Source organism: Sinocyclocheilus anshuiensis, unplaced genomic scaffold (genome assembly GCF_001515605.1).
Source record: "Sinocyclocheilus anshuiensis isolate Anshui unplaced genomic scaffold, SAMN03320099.WGS_v1.1 scaffold813, whole genome shotgun sequence".
Lineage (NCBI taxonomy): Eukaryota > Metazoa > Chordata > Actinopteri > Cypriniformes > Cyprinidae > Sinocyclocheilus > Sinocyclocheilus anshuiensis.
The window spans coordinates 1,663,387-1,678,025 of record NW_015540942.1 but is presented as its reverse complement, the minus strand read 5'-3'; the positions used below and the strand labels follow the sequence as shown (position 1 = coordinate 1,678,025).

Below are 14,639 nucleotides of genomic sequence, written 5' to 3'. Positions count from 1 at the left end.
ATAAATGTTTTTATTAAGCAAGGATGCATTAAATTGATCAAAAGTCACAGTAAAGACATTTGTAATGTTACAAAAGATTTTTATTTCAAATATATTGTTCTTTTGAACTTTAAATTGATCAGATAATCCTGAAACAATGTCTATCACAGTTTCCACACAAATATAATGCAACACAACTGTTTTCAACATTGCTGATAATAAACAATGTTTCTTGAGCACCAAAGCAGCATATTGCAATGATAGATCATGTAACACTGAAGACTGGAGTAATGGCTGCTGAAAATTCGGCTTTGCAATCACAGAAATAAATTACATTTTAAAATATATTAAAATAGAAAATGATTTTCAAATTGTAATAATATTTCATAGTATTACTGTTTTAGCCATATTATTAATCAAAGAAATGCAGCCTTGGTGAGCATGAGAGATTTATTTTAAAAACATTACTGGATATTTAATCCTTCATGCTCATCTTCTCCCTTTTCTTTTGCCTTCATCTAACTCTCATTAAAAATTAATATTTAAAACCAATAGTAATTTAATAATTTTATTAAATGTCATCCTTAGAAAATCTCTAAATGACTATCCATTTTTCATACTTAACATTACAATGTTGTGATGCCTACATTTATTTGTAGCATTTAAAATGTATGATTTTAGTTATTTATTTATTATACATTTATTTGGATAAAAAAGAATACAATTGTAATTGTTTGCATTCCTACTTGCAAAGAAATTTCAAAATTCATTTTAGAATAATGCTTGTTTATATCCTTACATCTCTTTATTTCTTGAAAATATGAAACATAGTGATAATGAAACTGTATAATGAAAAAATGGAATGTCCAGCATTGCATGATGGAAATAAATGCACCACTCTGTAGTTGAATTGATATTGTGTGTGTTTTCTAGGCCAACAGAGGATGAAGTACTATGAATTGATAGTGAGTGGCTCATACACCCCTCAGACAGTGCCGACTGGAGGCAAAACTCTCACTGAAAAATTCCAGCCCCCAGCCCCGACTCAGCCAGATACAGTGAGTACCAAACAAACCTTAGCTCAGCCACACTGGAAAGAATGCTTTGCTTTCCTATAAGTGTGTGCGGTTACCAGCCAAAGTTTCTTGGTGTCCTTGAAGAGCAATGGCCTTCCTTGGTTTGAGTTGTCTTGCAGTTTATTCTACATATTACAGTCACTCTCAAACCCCTGTCTGTGTTATTATAGTGACCACTAGTGGACCACAAAATGTAAAAAAAAAAAAAAAAAGAGCCATCAGGCATGCATTGAGATTTTCCAAATGCAGATGAAAACTGTTTGTGTCTGTAGACGGTGGCTGCTGGCGTTGAGACTCTACTGGCATTGGGGCTCTTAACTCAATATCAATTGGCCATTTTTTTCAGATATCGTGTTTGTGACATTGCTTTTCCCCTGTATACCAGCATTATGATGTTCAGTGAACAATGTCGTTTCCCTCACTTATCTGTAGGAGTTTTGGATTGCTTGCAGCCACATCCTTGTAATAAAACAATAATAGGGGATTTTATTGGTCATACTGTATTTTATAAGACTTTTTTTTACTTTATTTGAGACAAAGCGATTTTTATTGCCATGTTCCTAAATATTCAGTGTAAGTGGTCCAGTCACAGTTCAGGGCCTTATATTTTATATCCCTCTGGGCCCTGTTTAGCACACTATTTACTGTATTTTTATTAGGAATGCAACAGTATTTAAATGATGGATGATGCAGATAAAGATGGCCAATAACTCACATATTTCTAATATTAATTCTATATATTTTTTTTTAATACACTACCATTCAAACTTTTGGGGATGGTAAAAAAATTTTTTTAATGCTTTTGAGAGAAATCTCATTCTCACCAAGTCTGCATTTATTTGATCAGAAATACAGTAAAAGTAGTAACTGTTTCCTATTTTTATATGTTTCCATATGGTACATTTGAATACGGTTGTGTGCTTAATATTTTGGTTGAAACCGTGATTAATCTTTTTCAGGATTCTTTGAATAGAAAGTTCAAAAGTGGATTTTTCTGAAATAGAAATCTTTTGTATGGTAATGCAAATTACAAATAAAACACTACTAACAAATACAGAATAAAAAATAAAAAATTTTTGATTGTTATAAGTGTATTTAAAGATTAATACAATTTTACACTGATAGACTTTAAGTGATTGTTAAATGATGGCAAAGTTCAATTAATGTGAAAACTACACACATACACTATTAACCAATACCGATAATTAAACAAAATTATAATGTGTATTAGTTATTTTTACCCTCTCTAAATGATTAGATTATATTTCTTTTCTTCTTTTGTTAGTCGTCTGATATCCGGCGGAGGCTCTCCACAGACCAGATGGCAGCTCCCGCTGCACCTCTAAACTCTGGCGGCAGCACCACCCCATGTTCTGTGGACACTGGATTTGGAGACCAGCGCCTAGACACCCCTCCATCCTCTCTGGGAGGACCCTATACGCCAGGTTCCTCTGCTTCTTCACAGGGCGGCGGCACCCCTTGCACTCCTCGCTCTGGAACCCCTTTCTCCCAGGACTCGGGATACTCTGTGGGCAGGTTGGCTTCCAGATTTACATAAAACCTTGATTAGAAGTTGCTCGGTTAATTTCTCTTTAACGATTTGAGAAAATATCCTTTTCTTTCAGGCACGGTGGCTATAGCAGCACTCAAAGTTATTCCCAGCAGGATATGCTTCCATCTTCCTCCTGCTCCTCTTCAGCAGTCTCCTCATCATCAGGATTCAAGCCCCCTCGTTTTCATGATGACTTACATGCTCCACCTCCGCAAGAACCCTCCGTGTTCCACAGGGGTCGGCTGGGATATCCTCCAACAACGCCCTTTAGACCTAGCGAGCCTCCCTATCCGTATCCCAGTGTTGGAGGTTCAGGAATGCACATGCCGCTGCATCCACCCATGCCACCTCCAGGGCCTCAGTTTGAGCCACCTCCGCTGTCCGACAGAGAGAGAGACCGAGATAGAGAAAGGGGACAGAGGGATAGGGATCGCGAGAGAGACTCAGGAGGGCGCTGTGAAGGCGGGATAAGCTCTCGACGTTCCTCTTACCACTTCCAACAGGATACAAACTCCTCGTCCACCTCCAAATCCTACCATTCACATCACTCACATCATGCTGATCGGCGGGAGGACAGGGACGGCAGGGGCTACCGGCGCGACAGCTCAGGCTCCCGCTCGGGAGATCATGGAAGGCATCGGAACCACCATCACTCCCACAACCACCACAGCAGCAGTGGAGGTGGATCGAGCCGGCGGAGGAGCAGCAGAGATCGGGAATGGGAGCGAGACAAAGAAGGAGAATTTAACAGCTCTGATCCACGTTACGGAGGCCACTCAAACTCCAGCCACCACTCATCCAACAGCCTCTCCCCTCCCTCTGCCACCTCTTATGGAGGATACTCGTCGTCTAAAGACCTGTCCCCCTACGACACACCTTCTTCCTCCCGGCTAGAGCCCTCGCCAGCTTTCCTACCACAGCCGAGTACAGGCGAGAGGAGTTTTGGGATTGGAGGAAGCATGGACAATGACTACCGTGCTCATTCTCAGCACACGCCCCTGGCGCCACCGCCTCCACCTCCTCCCCTCCCGCCGGCCTCCGTCATCGCAGCCGCTGTGGCTGAAACGCTCAGCTCTCTTGATTTTGGTCAGGACAGTCCCATCCGAGAAGAACAGTGGACCAAACCCAAACGCTATCCCAGCACCCCGCCCCATCCACCTCGGACACCTCCAACCTCCTCGCCACCTCACGCCTCAATCCCGTCATCCTCCACCTCCCCATCCTCCACCTCCCTGCCTCACCACCTCCCCTCTTCGACAGCATCCCTCTCTCCGCCGCCTCCACAGCGTGACTCCTCCCCGGAGCCTGACTCCACCAATGAGAGCCTGCCATTCATGCATCACAGTAGCAGCTTGGACTCGCGTATTGAGATGTTGCTGAAGGAACAAAAAGCCAAGTTTTCCTTCCTTGCCTCAGATGATGAGGACGATGAGAAGGAGGAGGACAGAGAGAGAGAAAAAACAGGTGAGAATGCAGACAATGGGGGAAACAAACTCAGAGAGGAGAACCGTGAAAGGCCTAGTCACAAGAGACCAGGAGAGATGGAGGGAAGCCAACATAGGAGAAGAGGAGAGAAAGATGGACGCCGCAGCAGGGGCAAAAGGCAAGGTGGTGGAGTGGGTGAAGGCAGGAAAACGCCTCCAGAGGTGGCCTCTTCCACTCCCGCTACGCACAGTTTAGTGTCAGAGTCTCTTCAGGGCCAAATGCCGCCGCCTCAGGAGGAGCACACAACCTCTGACTCACACAGGGCTCCACACACACCACCCACCTACAATGGAGAGGCACAGGTGAGCCCTACTGGTTACATGTTACATGTAAAACAAGGGTAGGCGCTATCATTTGTAATTCGAATGTGCAAATCTGCTTGTTATTTCTGGTGTCATGGGCCACCATTTCCGGGTCTCAAAAGATCCCAAAAGAACACAACAAACGGTGCATATATTTAATCACGTTTTTCTGTGGTACTATATATAAAAAATTTTTTTTTACCTTTATCTCCATTTCGAATGATTTCTTGTTTATCAATTGTTCAAATGTTGGTGTCTAGGACATCGTTAACTTGGAGACTGTAGTGTACACCAGAAGTTTTAAAAAAATTGAGCTTAAATGTTTGTTATAGATGAAGAGTGCTCATAAATGACTGTTGAGTTAGTATTCTCACTTGAAATGGAGTAGAGGCTTGGAAACAGTAACAAACCCACAAATATCAAGACTCAACCAGCAAACAGCAACTAATTAATCAGAAGTCTCACACATCCACAAGACATATCTTACTTTTGCATTGAAAATTATGGTGGCTATATTAGTGCTAAATTACAAAATGCTCTGAGATGTTCACACCCGAAGATTCATGATTAATTTCTGTGGCAGTGCTCAGCAACAAAAGATAAGGGAAGCATTCCATCTCCTTTTTTAAAGCTGATATGCCTGTTTGTTTCGGTATTATAACTAATGCACTATTATTAAATGGTTAGTTTTATTTGCATTAGCATTGTTTTTCTGCTGTTCACGACCCTATCAGAACAGACCTGTTATCCATTATTGGTTCACTGTTGATATAAAACAGTATTATGTGCATTAGTAGCTCCATGACTTCAAAATATGTTGTATATCATTAAATATATAATTATATATAATTTACTCACTTTAGTGTGGTTCCAAAACCATAAGACTTTAATTTATCTTTGAAACAAATTAAGATACTTTTAATGAAAACGTTCACATACAATTGTCACATTTCACCCTCCTAGAGGCCATCACATGGAACTTTCAAATTGGTCGTAAAGCAGATATTGCAATTGCGATTAAAATTTATGTTGATGACAATGATAAGCTTTGGACATTTTTACTCTATATGGATTGATCTAACAGCCTGTCCCACAGCAGAAATATGAATGTTGCAGTTTGTCTGATACACAAACTCACACATATGATGCTAACAGTGTGTTTACATGGACCCTAATAATCCCGTAATAGGACTAGAAGCAAATCAGAATTAAAAAAGCCACATTTAACCACATCAATTGGATTGAATTGGCCAGATCCGATTAAAATTTCGATCGGATTGTAAGGGGTGGTTTATTCCTTTTGTAATCCGAGCGAGAGGACATGTAAACACTTGATCGGATTGAAAACAGAAATTGGAAAGTACTGCGCATATGCAGTGACGTTAGGGCTGCACGATTAATCGATTAATCTCGTCAGTAAAGCCGGTTCTTTGATTTGTAGTAAATCTCCAGCACGTGCTTTCAGATGGAGCAGCGTTTACTACACAGAGCCGTAGTTCACCGACAAGCTACGCAAAATCGCGTTCATAATCGCAGACGATTTAATCGAGCAATTATGAAATCGTTCTGCGATTATGAAAGCTGTTTGCGTAGCTTATCAGTGCGGCTCTGTGTAATAAATGCTGCTCCATCAAAGCACGTGAAAATACCACATTTAATAACATGTTTTTACTCCAAACTCACTTCATAACGTCAGTCGAGTGTTTGAAGTAAAGGAAGTAAATCCTGATGATGTGAGATGATGTGGCTTCTTACACAGAATAAGGCACACAACATATTTCATAGTATTCTAAGCAGCGATAAAGGTTATGTCGATTAGCATTGCATTATTATATACTTTATTATAATAAAAATTATAATAAGACGAACTCAGATAAACCATATATTGTCGTAGTCGTGGGTTTATTAGTCACTTAAATCTTCTGTTTATTCAGCAACCGCTATAGGGATTTCCTGGGTTTCTTCTGCGGGGCGTATTTGGAGTTTCAGCGCGAGAGCACCCTCTGGCCTTCGGATGGAGATCACAGAACCGTGCTTCACTGAAAGATACGCACGACAATTGCAGCTTCTGCCTAATGGCGATTTATCGCCTTTGCGATTTAATTTCGATTAATTGTGCAGCCCTAATTGACGTAGAAATAGCGTAATGACGTATGACACACAGAACGAGCTGTGCCTTCCTGGTAAATAAAGTGTCATAAATGAGTGTCCCATCATTCTAAAATTCTGCTTTTACTTAGCGTCTGTGAAGTGAAGCAGGACAACATCCACCAGTCCTTGTTTAAGACTCATCAACAGACGACTGGTTTTGGGTGCAGGAAGGGGCACTTTATAAAGCAGTAAAAGTAAGCAGCACAGCACAACTGTTCATGTGCTGATCGTCGCCTAATTAGGACCGAAGTAGATAAATATCAAATGTGCTTTTTAAAACAGTATGCGACATATTCATGCAGTTTGCGCATTTCAAAAGATTAAATCCGATTAGAAGCTTGTGACATATAAATGCGCACAGCAACCCGATCACTTTATTTAGCATTCATGTAAACACAATTCAGATTTGTCAATCAGAATGAATTCATTCATAATAAAACAATAAAACAAATTAAGATTCTTTTAATGAAATCCTATCCACTTGCTTGAGTATGGTTGATATTTAAAAATATCTTCATTTGTGTTCCAAAGACAAACAATATTCTTGTGGTTTTGGAATGCATGAGGGTGAGTAAATGATGCTGGATTTTTATAAACGTTGGTAATTCTGATGTGACGTAAATGATCCAGTAAATTAACAGAAGTGAAACATGCTTTTGCTCTTTTTCATGCTCTGGTAGACTTTGGCATGTTCCTTTCTGTAGCCCAGTAATTTTCAATTCCAGTCCTGGGGACCCACTATGCACATTTTGTATGTCTCTCTTATCTGGGCCTCCTCCAACAGCTCTACGGCACCCCCTGGAGAAGTCCCGCCCACCTCTGAATATCCCCCATCATTTCACCTCCATTCAATACCCCCTCCGCATGCACCTCCGCACCACCCACACCACCCATACATGGACCAAGACGGGAATGTTGCCACCCACTATGACCAAGACCACCGCTACATCCCCCCTCACTTACCATACGCCTACCCAGACCCTCACGCTGCACAGCTTCCACACCATCATGCCATCCCACCTCCCCAGAGCCCCTGGGCTCCTCACCTACTTCCCCAGCAGTTTCCTTCCCACTATCCTCCACCTGGCTTCGGCACAATGCCTGGCGTAGATGGAGAGCTGTACGGAGCAGCAGGTGACCAGATGGCCATAATGGGCCACAACCCCTACGAGGCAGTAGTGCAGCAGGTGCTGGCAGCTTTGATCGAGGAGATGAAGAGCATCATGCAGAGGGACCTGAACCGCAAGATGGTGGAGAATGTCGCCTTTGGCACCTTCGACGAGTGGTGGGACCGCAAGGAACAGAAAGCTAAGGTAACATCAGAGTGTTTTCTGTATGTTTTTTGTGAATGACCTTCAGTGTTCATGAACCGTACCACCTCTTGCTTTCGTTTGCTCAGCCATTCCAGACAGCCATGCGGGGAGTTGCAGTTGTGCGCGAGGAGGACAAGAAAGACGAGAAGACGAGCAACCGACCTCGGGAGCCACTCATGTCTCTGGTAGACTGGGCCAAGAGTGGAGGCATGGAGGGTTTCTCCCTGCGGGGGGCCTTGCGTTTGCCTTCTTTTAAGGTGCTTGACGTTATTTCCCACCTATTAAACATCTGAAAACAGTTTCCAACATTCGCAAGTAATTGTTACATTTCACCCCCTAGAGGCCATCACATGGAACTTTTATATTGGTCTTTAAATCTTTATCTTTCATTTAGGGCTGGGTGATAAACAATATCACATTGCAGTGAGGACATGGACGCATGAACTTAATTTACAGAGCTGTTCTGAGAGTCATTTCAGAGAAATTTCAGTTTCATTTGAGAAAAATACACACTAATACTGAATTATCTTCACAACAAACCATCAAAATAAAAGTTTTGTTTACCTTGAAGAAATTCTAACAGAAATTGAAATATTTTAATTTAATTGCATTGTTAAGACTGGTGTGCTTCATTACCATGATTTGAAATAATCTCATATGAAAATTATGTTACTAATGAGGAATGTGTTGTTCAGGTGAAGAGGAAGGATCCTCAGGAACTTGTCGAGGGTGGTGAGCTGAAGAGAGCCAGGCCTTCCACTCCACCCGATGAGGAAGATGAGGGTATGACTCTAATGCTGTTTTAGAGCTGGATTAATGACATTACCGTAATTCTCTCAAAGGTTCTGTTTTTGACGTTTACATAATTGTAATTCTATAACCTTCCTATGTATTCTTCCTTTGCTAACTATTCTTTTTCTCTCTCTCAGACTCGTATCAGGGGAAATCTGCCGACACTTCTGCAAGAAGAACAGAGGAAAGGCGTGTAGCAGACAGAGGAGCAGCCAGGAGAAGGAGCAGAGCCAAGGCGCGCAAACCATACGATCTGGACAGCGAGGGAGAAGAAACATCAGATGGTTCCTCCTCTGAGAAGGTTGGTTTCTTTACCATTATGTCTGTCCTTTGTGTGTCTGTGTAGTATTTGGCGCAGGCTGGTTTGGAGCATTCTATTGCTCCTTTACAACTCAAGCCTCATTTGCCCTGCATGAGAGAATTGCAGAGGCTGATGTTTTTTTTTGTTTTGTTTTTTAGTACTAGAACTTACACATTTAAAATTTGTACAATTAAATTATTTTAAGTTAATCTAATGTTTATATTTTATTTTCCACTTTATTTCAGTTAACAAAAACCATTTTCAATTTTAACCTTTAGTTAATGATAACAGCACTGTTTAAAATTATTACCAACTTAACTGAACAACCTCATAAATTGAACAATTTATCTGTTCTGAATTAAAAAAAAAAAGTAGGCTATAAATTGAATAATGGTAATATTTAGTTTCTATTTTTGTTTTTCTAATAAATTTTACACAGAATAACATAACGTGCATAACATGAATTGTTTCCATATCTACAAATTTAAATATTTCACTGTTCATGAATGACAGATCAATGTTCATTTAAATATTTCCAATAGATGTTATAATGTCATCAATATTTGATGTGAATGATTTCTTTTCTCTGGTCATGATACAATGTGTGATGCCTATATAGGCAAACATTCTATCAAGGTGAAAATCTTTTTTGCAGAATATGTAATACTTGTTATTTCATTGAATAATGGCTAGATGGCAGCATTTCTCTTTTTTTCTTAAGATTCTGTGGAGGAATTCTCTCAACTCCCAAGGGATGAGTTCAAACATGTTATTGTGAATGGTGATTCCTCATTGTTTTATGTTTAGGAGGAGGATGAAGACAGTGACAAACTGGATGAGTCAGAAGGTATGAAGCTGTCTTGTTTGTCTTTCGTACTGTGCTTATTAATTTGAGTCCTTGTTGCTATGTGCACTTTATTTTAGGCTTTTATTTGTCTATCCAAACATATCTTGAAGATCTATGAGTTTTGCCATCTAATTATTTTGTCTATTTCTCATGTTTCTCAGATGAAGCCCTTAGCGCAGACAGTGATGACGAAAGCATTTCCTCCTCCTCTTCTGAGAGCTCATCACCATCATCCTCAGCATTGTCCTCTTCTTCCGATGAGGAAGATGAAGAAGACGGTGAACAGGCCGCTGAGAGTGAGTCATTGGACACAATGGATGAGTCTACAATGGACAGCATGGCGGCTATAGATGCAGAAAAGGATGGAAGGTACGTCCATCTTCGAGAACTGATAGTGTGAAGAAAGTTGTGTCTTCACAGATATCACATGTTGACATGCATTATGTCTGTTTCTTACAGGGACAAAGCAAGCATTGACCAATCATCAGTGACTGCTGCAGAGGTCAAACAAGGTCAGTTAAAGATCCCTTTTTCCAAAACAATAAAATTAGGGAATTAAAGGGATAGTCCAACCAAAAATGAAAATTATCACTTAGGCCCAATTCTAATTCACACACAACTTTAATCTCTCTCAAAATGGACATATTTGAGAAAAAAGTTTGGCGATTTCTAAGTATTGGGCGTATTTTTATTTTTTTTTTTGCAAACATTTCTTTGAATAACATGACCGTAAATATGAACACAAGATTGAATGTAACATAAAACAGATTTTTATTTTTTTAATAAAATCCTTATTAATTCCAAAAATACATACATTTATGGGTCTTCTTGTTTGCTCGGGCAGCCATGTTGCTGCTGTAGCCGGTGTATGCTGAGATAATTCTCATACCCCTTTGTCTGAAAAATCATCGTTTGGAGGACTATCTGGCCCCTTCCCCCACCACTCCAACCAAAAGAGAATCGAGACACCCCTACCTCTTCAAGTGAACGCGCCTAGGGGAAAGTGTATGGGCAATGGGTAGAAATGGGATTGGGCCTTACTCTCCGCTTTACTCACCCTCATGTCATTCCAAACCTGTTTGACTTTCTTTATTCTGCTGAACACAAAAGATGTTTTGAAGAATAATGATAACCAGTTTCCTTTCCCATTGACTTCTTTTGTGTTCCACAGAAGAAAGTAAGTCAAACAGGTTTGGAACAACATTAGGGTGAGTAAGTGATAACAGAGTTGAGTGGACTATCCTGTTAATAAGCAAATTTATGAGTTTAAAATTCCTTATTTTTATTTTTAAAAGTGCGAAGTTTTGTTCACTTAATTTGTTCTTTCACTACCAGAAGAAGAGAAAATGGTTACAGCTGTGCCTCCATCTTCTCCGTATCCCCGTCCTTCTTCACCCATTCTCCTCCTTCCCCCACTCAAGAAACGGCACAAAACTGTTTCTTTCTCAATGGAAGAGAGCGAGGTCAAGCCCTCCATTCTGTCATCATCTTCTCCCACTCCTGTCTCACAAGCCTCAGATGTTCCTACTTCCGCTTCTCCCGGAAGCATGTCCACAGCAACTGCTCCAGCCGCCGCCTCCAAGCCCGTCCCGATGCTCCTTCCGTTTGCTTCTCGTCCCAGCGAGAGTAACGCCCTTACCTCCCCTGCTTCCCCTTCTGCCGTTCTTACCGTCCCTCCGCCGGTGCGTTCCCTGCGGCCTGATGAGCCCAAAAAGGGTCCAGGTCTCCCTCCATCCCCACTAACTCCCACTGCCAAAAACTCCTCCAAACGTGGCAAAGACTCTCCCAGAACACCCCCGGCGCCCGTCTGCCTCACTGTCCAGAACCTTCCGCTGGACCATGCCTCCTTGGTCAAAGTGGCCTACGAGGACCCCGTTCCCATTTCAACCACGCAGAAGGGTCGTGCACGTGGTCGTGCTCGGGCACTCAGCCAGTCGGCTTCCGCCCCTCATCTGCATCCCGCTCTGGAGGAAGAGGATGAAGAGGAGCTGGAGCAGCGGCTGAAACTCAGGGAGCAGCTGGGAGTGTCCAGCCTGCTGCAGCTGGCCTCTGCCCCCAAGCCTGACCTGTCAGTGCTGGCTGATGTGGCGCTGAAAATGGACCCGGAGGCAGATATTGACTCTGAAGAAACGGAGACCTCCGATGAGGCAGAGGAGCACAAGCTTGAGGAAGAAGAGGGAGACTTCTTCGCCCCACACCCACGCCAACCACTCCCGGATCCAGAGGGTCTGTTCGTCCTGCAGGAGCACAACTATTCTAAAACTCCTGCTCCTCTGCACCTCACATCTCCACAGAAGAGGACGAAACAGGACCCCACAGTCCTGCTCCCTGCCGACCTCAACCAGCACGGTGTTCAGGAAGCCCCTGAAGAGGTCATCGGGGAAGCGCTAGCCGCAAGAGGAGAGGCTCCAGAGCTATACGGGGACCTTTCTGGGATGGGCCTGCTGTGCGACTCCAGGGACACGGCTGAGACGCAGACCAAGACACTCGGCCCACCACACAAGAGGAGAGGATCAATTAGCAAAGAGATGGAGATGGAAAAGAGGGGGAAAGGGAAGAGCAAGAAGAGAAGTAGGAAGGACAAAGAAAATGAGGAACTGCAAATCTCTAAGAAGCAGAAGGAGAAACAGATCAAGAAACAGAGGAAAAGGAAGTTAGAGGTTTGTGCTTCTGTCTGGTTCTCATTAAAGAACTTGTTGCGAGAGAATTCACCCTTAAGCATCAATTACAGTAATTGTCAAATGAGGATTTTAATGAGGAGGTTGCTTGACTGTAATTTTCAGTTTAAATAACTTGAAGCTTGAAAAGCTACAGTTTCATTGGTCCTTGTATGAGGATCTTTGCAACATCTTAGATGGTTTGTATATATATTTTCTCAATGGTCTATATCCTAGTTGAATGCCACTTTGCATTGTCAATGTAGCACTGTTGCAACAATTTTACCACGCTGGAATGTTTCAGGCTGTTGCGATATAACAGTTTGTCCTGCAAACCCACAGAACTTGAACTGCTTTCAACAGTTCTGCATTGTTGGGTAATACTGTTAAGTTTGTCAAATAGTGGCGGAATATCCCCCCCCATTTGGTCTGCATTTTGTGTGCATTTTGTCTGTTTGCTAACATTTTCCAAACATACTCTATTGTCAGGAATATGAAGAAGATGTGGATGTGGAACAGTTGGAGTCTGGTGAGCTTTCCAGCTCTGACTCGGGAGACTCTGACTTAGGTCTGGAGAGATCGGTAGAGTTTGAAAAGGAAGAGGTTAGAAAGAGCGAACGACTTTTCCTGCAGGAAGCTGGCTTGACCCCCTCGACTCAGCGACGGCCCAAACACATGCCCACACCAGCTCCCGTACCACAGCTCTCTTACAAGAACCGTAGCGAGTTTGAGCAGATGACCATCCTGTATGACATCTGGAACACTGGCCTGGACCAGGAAGATATGAGGCTCCTGAAGAGCACCTACGAGAAACTGTTGCAAGATGATCATGGCACCGACTGGCTCAACGACACACACTGGGTTCCTCATACCAATATCCTTACAGCTACCTAAGAATGAAAATGCATGGTTTATACCAACAAACGGGTGCTTTTATTAGCGATACAGGAGCCGACAGTATTATCAGTACCACAATACCAAATTTAAAGAGTAAACAAGAAGTGTAAATGCGTACAAGTAAATAGAGTAAAAGGCTACTTTACACATTGATGCTGCTTTCTAAGTGCATTTTTCCCAAGTTTTGCTCCCTTAACCTCTTGCCTGCACTGACCAACATCCCCAACCCCCGGCGGAAGAAGAAGACAGCAGATAGGCAGCTAAGAGAGCATGTCACGGGCTGTGCTCGTAGTGAAGGCTACTATCCCATCAGCCGCAAGGAGAAAGACGTCTACCTTGAGCTAGACCAGCCAGTGACTGTGCAGGAAGCTGGTGACTATGATACTGCAGTAGGTTCACTTTGTTTTAATAACTCAAATGTGTGTTGAACTTGTAATTGAAGTCTTGTTTGTTTGTTTTTTTTTTACTGTGAAGATGTCATATTTTAATGTACATACTGTAGTTGTTACTGAAAATATTTTTGACTCATTAAATTACTTTGTTCAGCATGAATATGGGAGAAAGTTTGGGTTAGTAATTTGTATCCATCTGAGCAGCTCTCTCTCTGTCTCTCCTTCATAGGGCTCGAATCGTCTGCTCTCAGAAAGGCGCTCCGAGCAGCGGCGTCTCCTCAGTGCTATTGGCACTCCAGCAGTGATGGACTCCGACCTGTTGAAACTGAACCAGCTGAAGGTAAAGTTCTTTAGTTCATTGACACAACCATAACTTTGATCATAATATCAAGACTTTGATTACATTGACCTCACCACTCCTTCAATTCCACGAACTCCCTTCAGCTTGTTTTCAGTTGTAGTAATTCATAGCATTCTGTTCAGTGTTTGATGTAAGTGCAATGCCCATGTAATGAATGGCATCTGTGGGCACACTGACCGGACAGGTCTCTTTGTAGTGTAATTCATACCCCCCCAATCAGCTCTGTAAAGTCTACTGACTCCTGTATCAGTGACCCTGACTGGCTGAGCCTTATCAGTGATTCTGGCTGTTGCTATGATTGACAAGATCTTTGAGATTGAGTTAATGTGTTCAAAGTTAAAGGGGTCATATGATGACATTTCATTTTTTCCTTTCTCTTTGGAGTGTTACAAGCTCTTGGTGCATAAAGAAGATCTGTAAAGTTGCAAAGACTAAAGCCTCAAATCCAAAGAGATATTCTTTATAAAAGTTAAGAGTCAGCCACACCCCCCTAAAACGGCTCGTTCGAACACGCCCCCACATACCTACCTCACT

At 42.2% G+C, this 14,639-nt stretch overlaps 1 protein-coding gene across 1 annotated transcript in view; it reads left to right on the top strand.

Moving 5' to 3' along the window:
* LOC107689688 (histone-lysine N-methyltransferase SETD1B-like) overlaps positions 1–14,639 on the top strand; it is a 21,927-nt gene that overhangs the window by 1,019 nt on the left and 6,269 nt on the right. The window contains exons 4-17 of the mRNA XM_016487808.1: positions 913–1,037; positions 2,341–2,591; positions 2,681–4,394; positions 7,319–7,858; positions 7,945–8,115; positions 8,554–8,641; positions 8,788–8,951; positions 9,759–9,798; positions 9,960–10,167; positions 10,258–10,310; positions 11,134–12,458; positions 12,945–13,329; positions 13,563–13,741; positions 13,974–14,084. Of these exons, the coding sequence (XP_016343294.1) occupies positions 913–1,037; positions 2,341–2,591; positions 2,681–4,394; positions 7,319–7,858; positions 7,945–8,115; positions 8,554–8,641; positions 8,788–8,951; positions 9,759–9,798; positions 9,960–10,167; positions 10,258–10,310; positions 11,134–12,458; positions 12,945–13,329; positions 13,563–13,741; positions 13,974–14,084 (5,354 nt within the window). The remainder of the gene's footprint in view (positions 1–912; positions 1,038–2,340; positions 2,592–2,680; positions 4,395–7,318; positions 7,859–7,944; positions 8,116–8,553; positions 8,642–8,787; positions 8,952–9,758; positions 9,799–9,959; positions 10,168–10,257; positions 10,311–11,133; positions 12,459–12,944; positions 13,330–13,562; positions 13,742–13,973; positions 14,085–14,639) is intronic.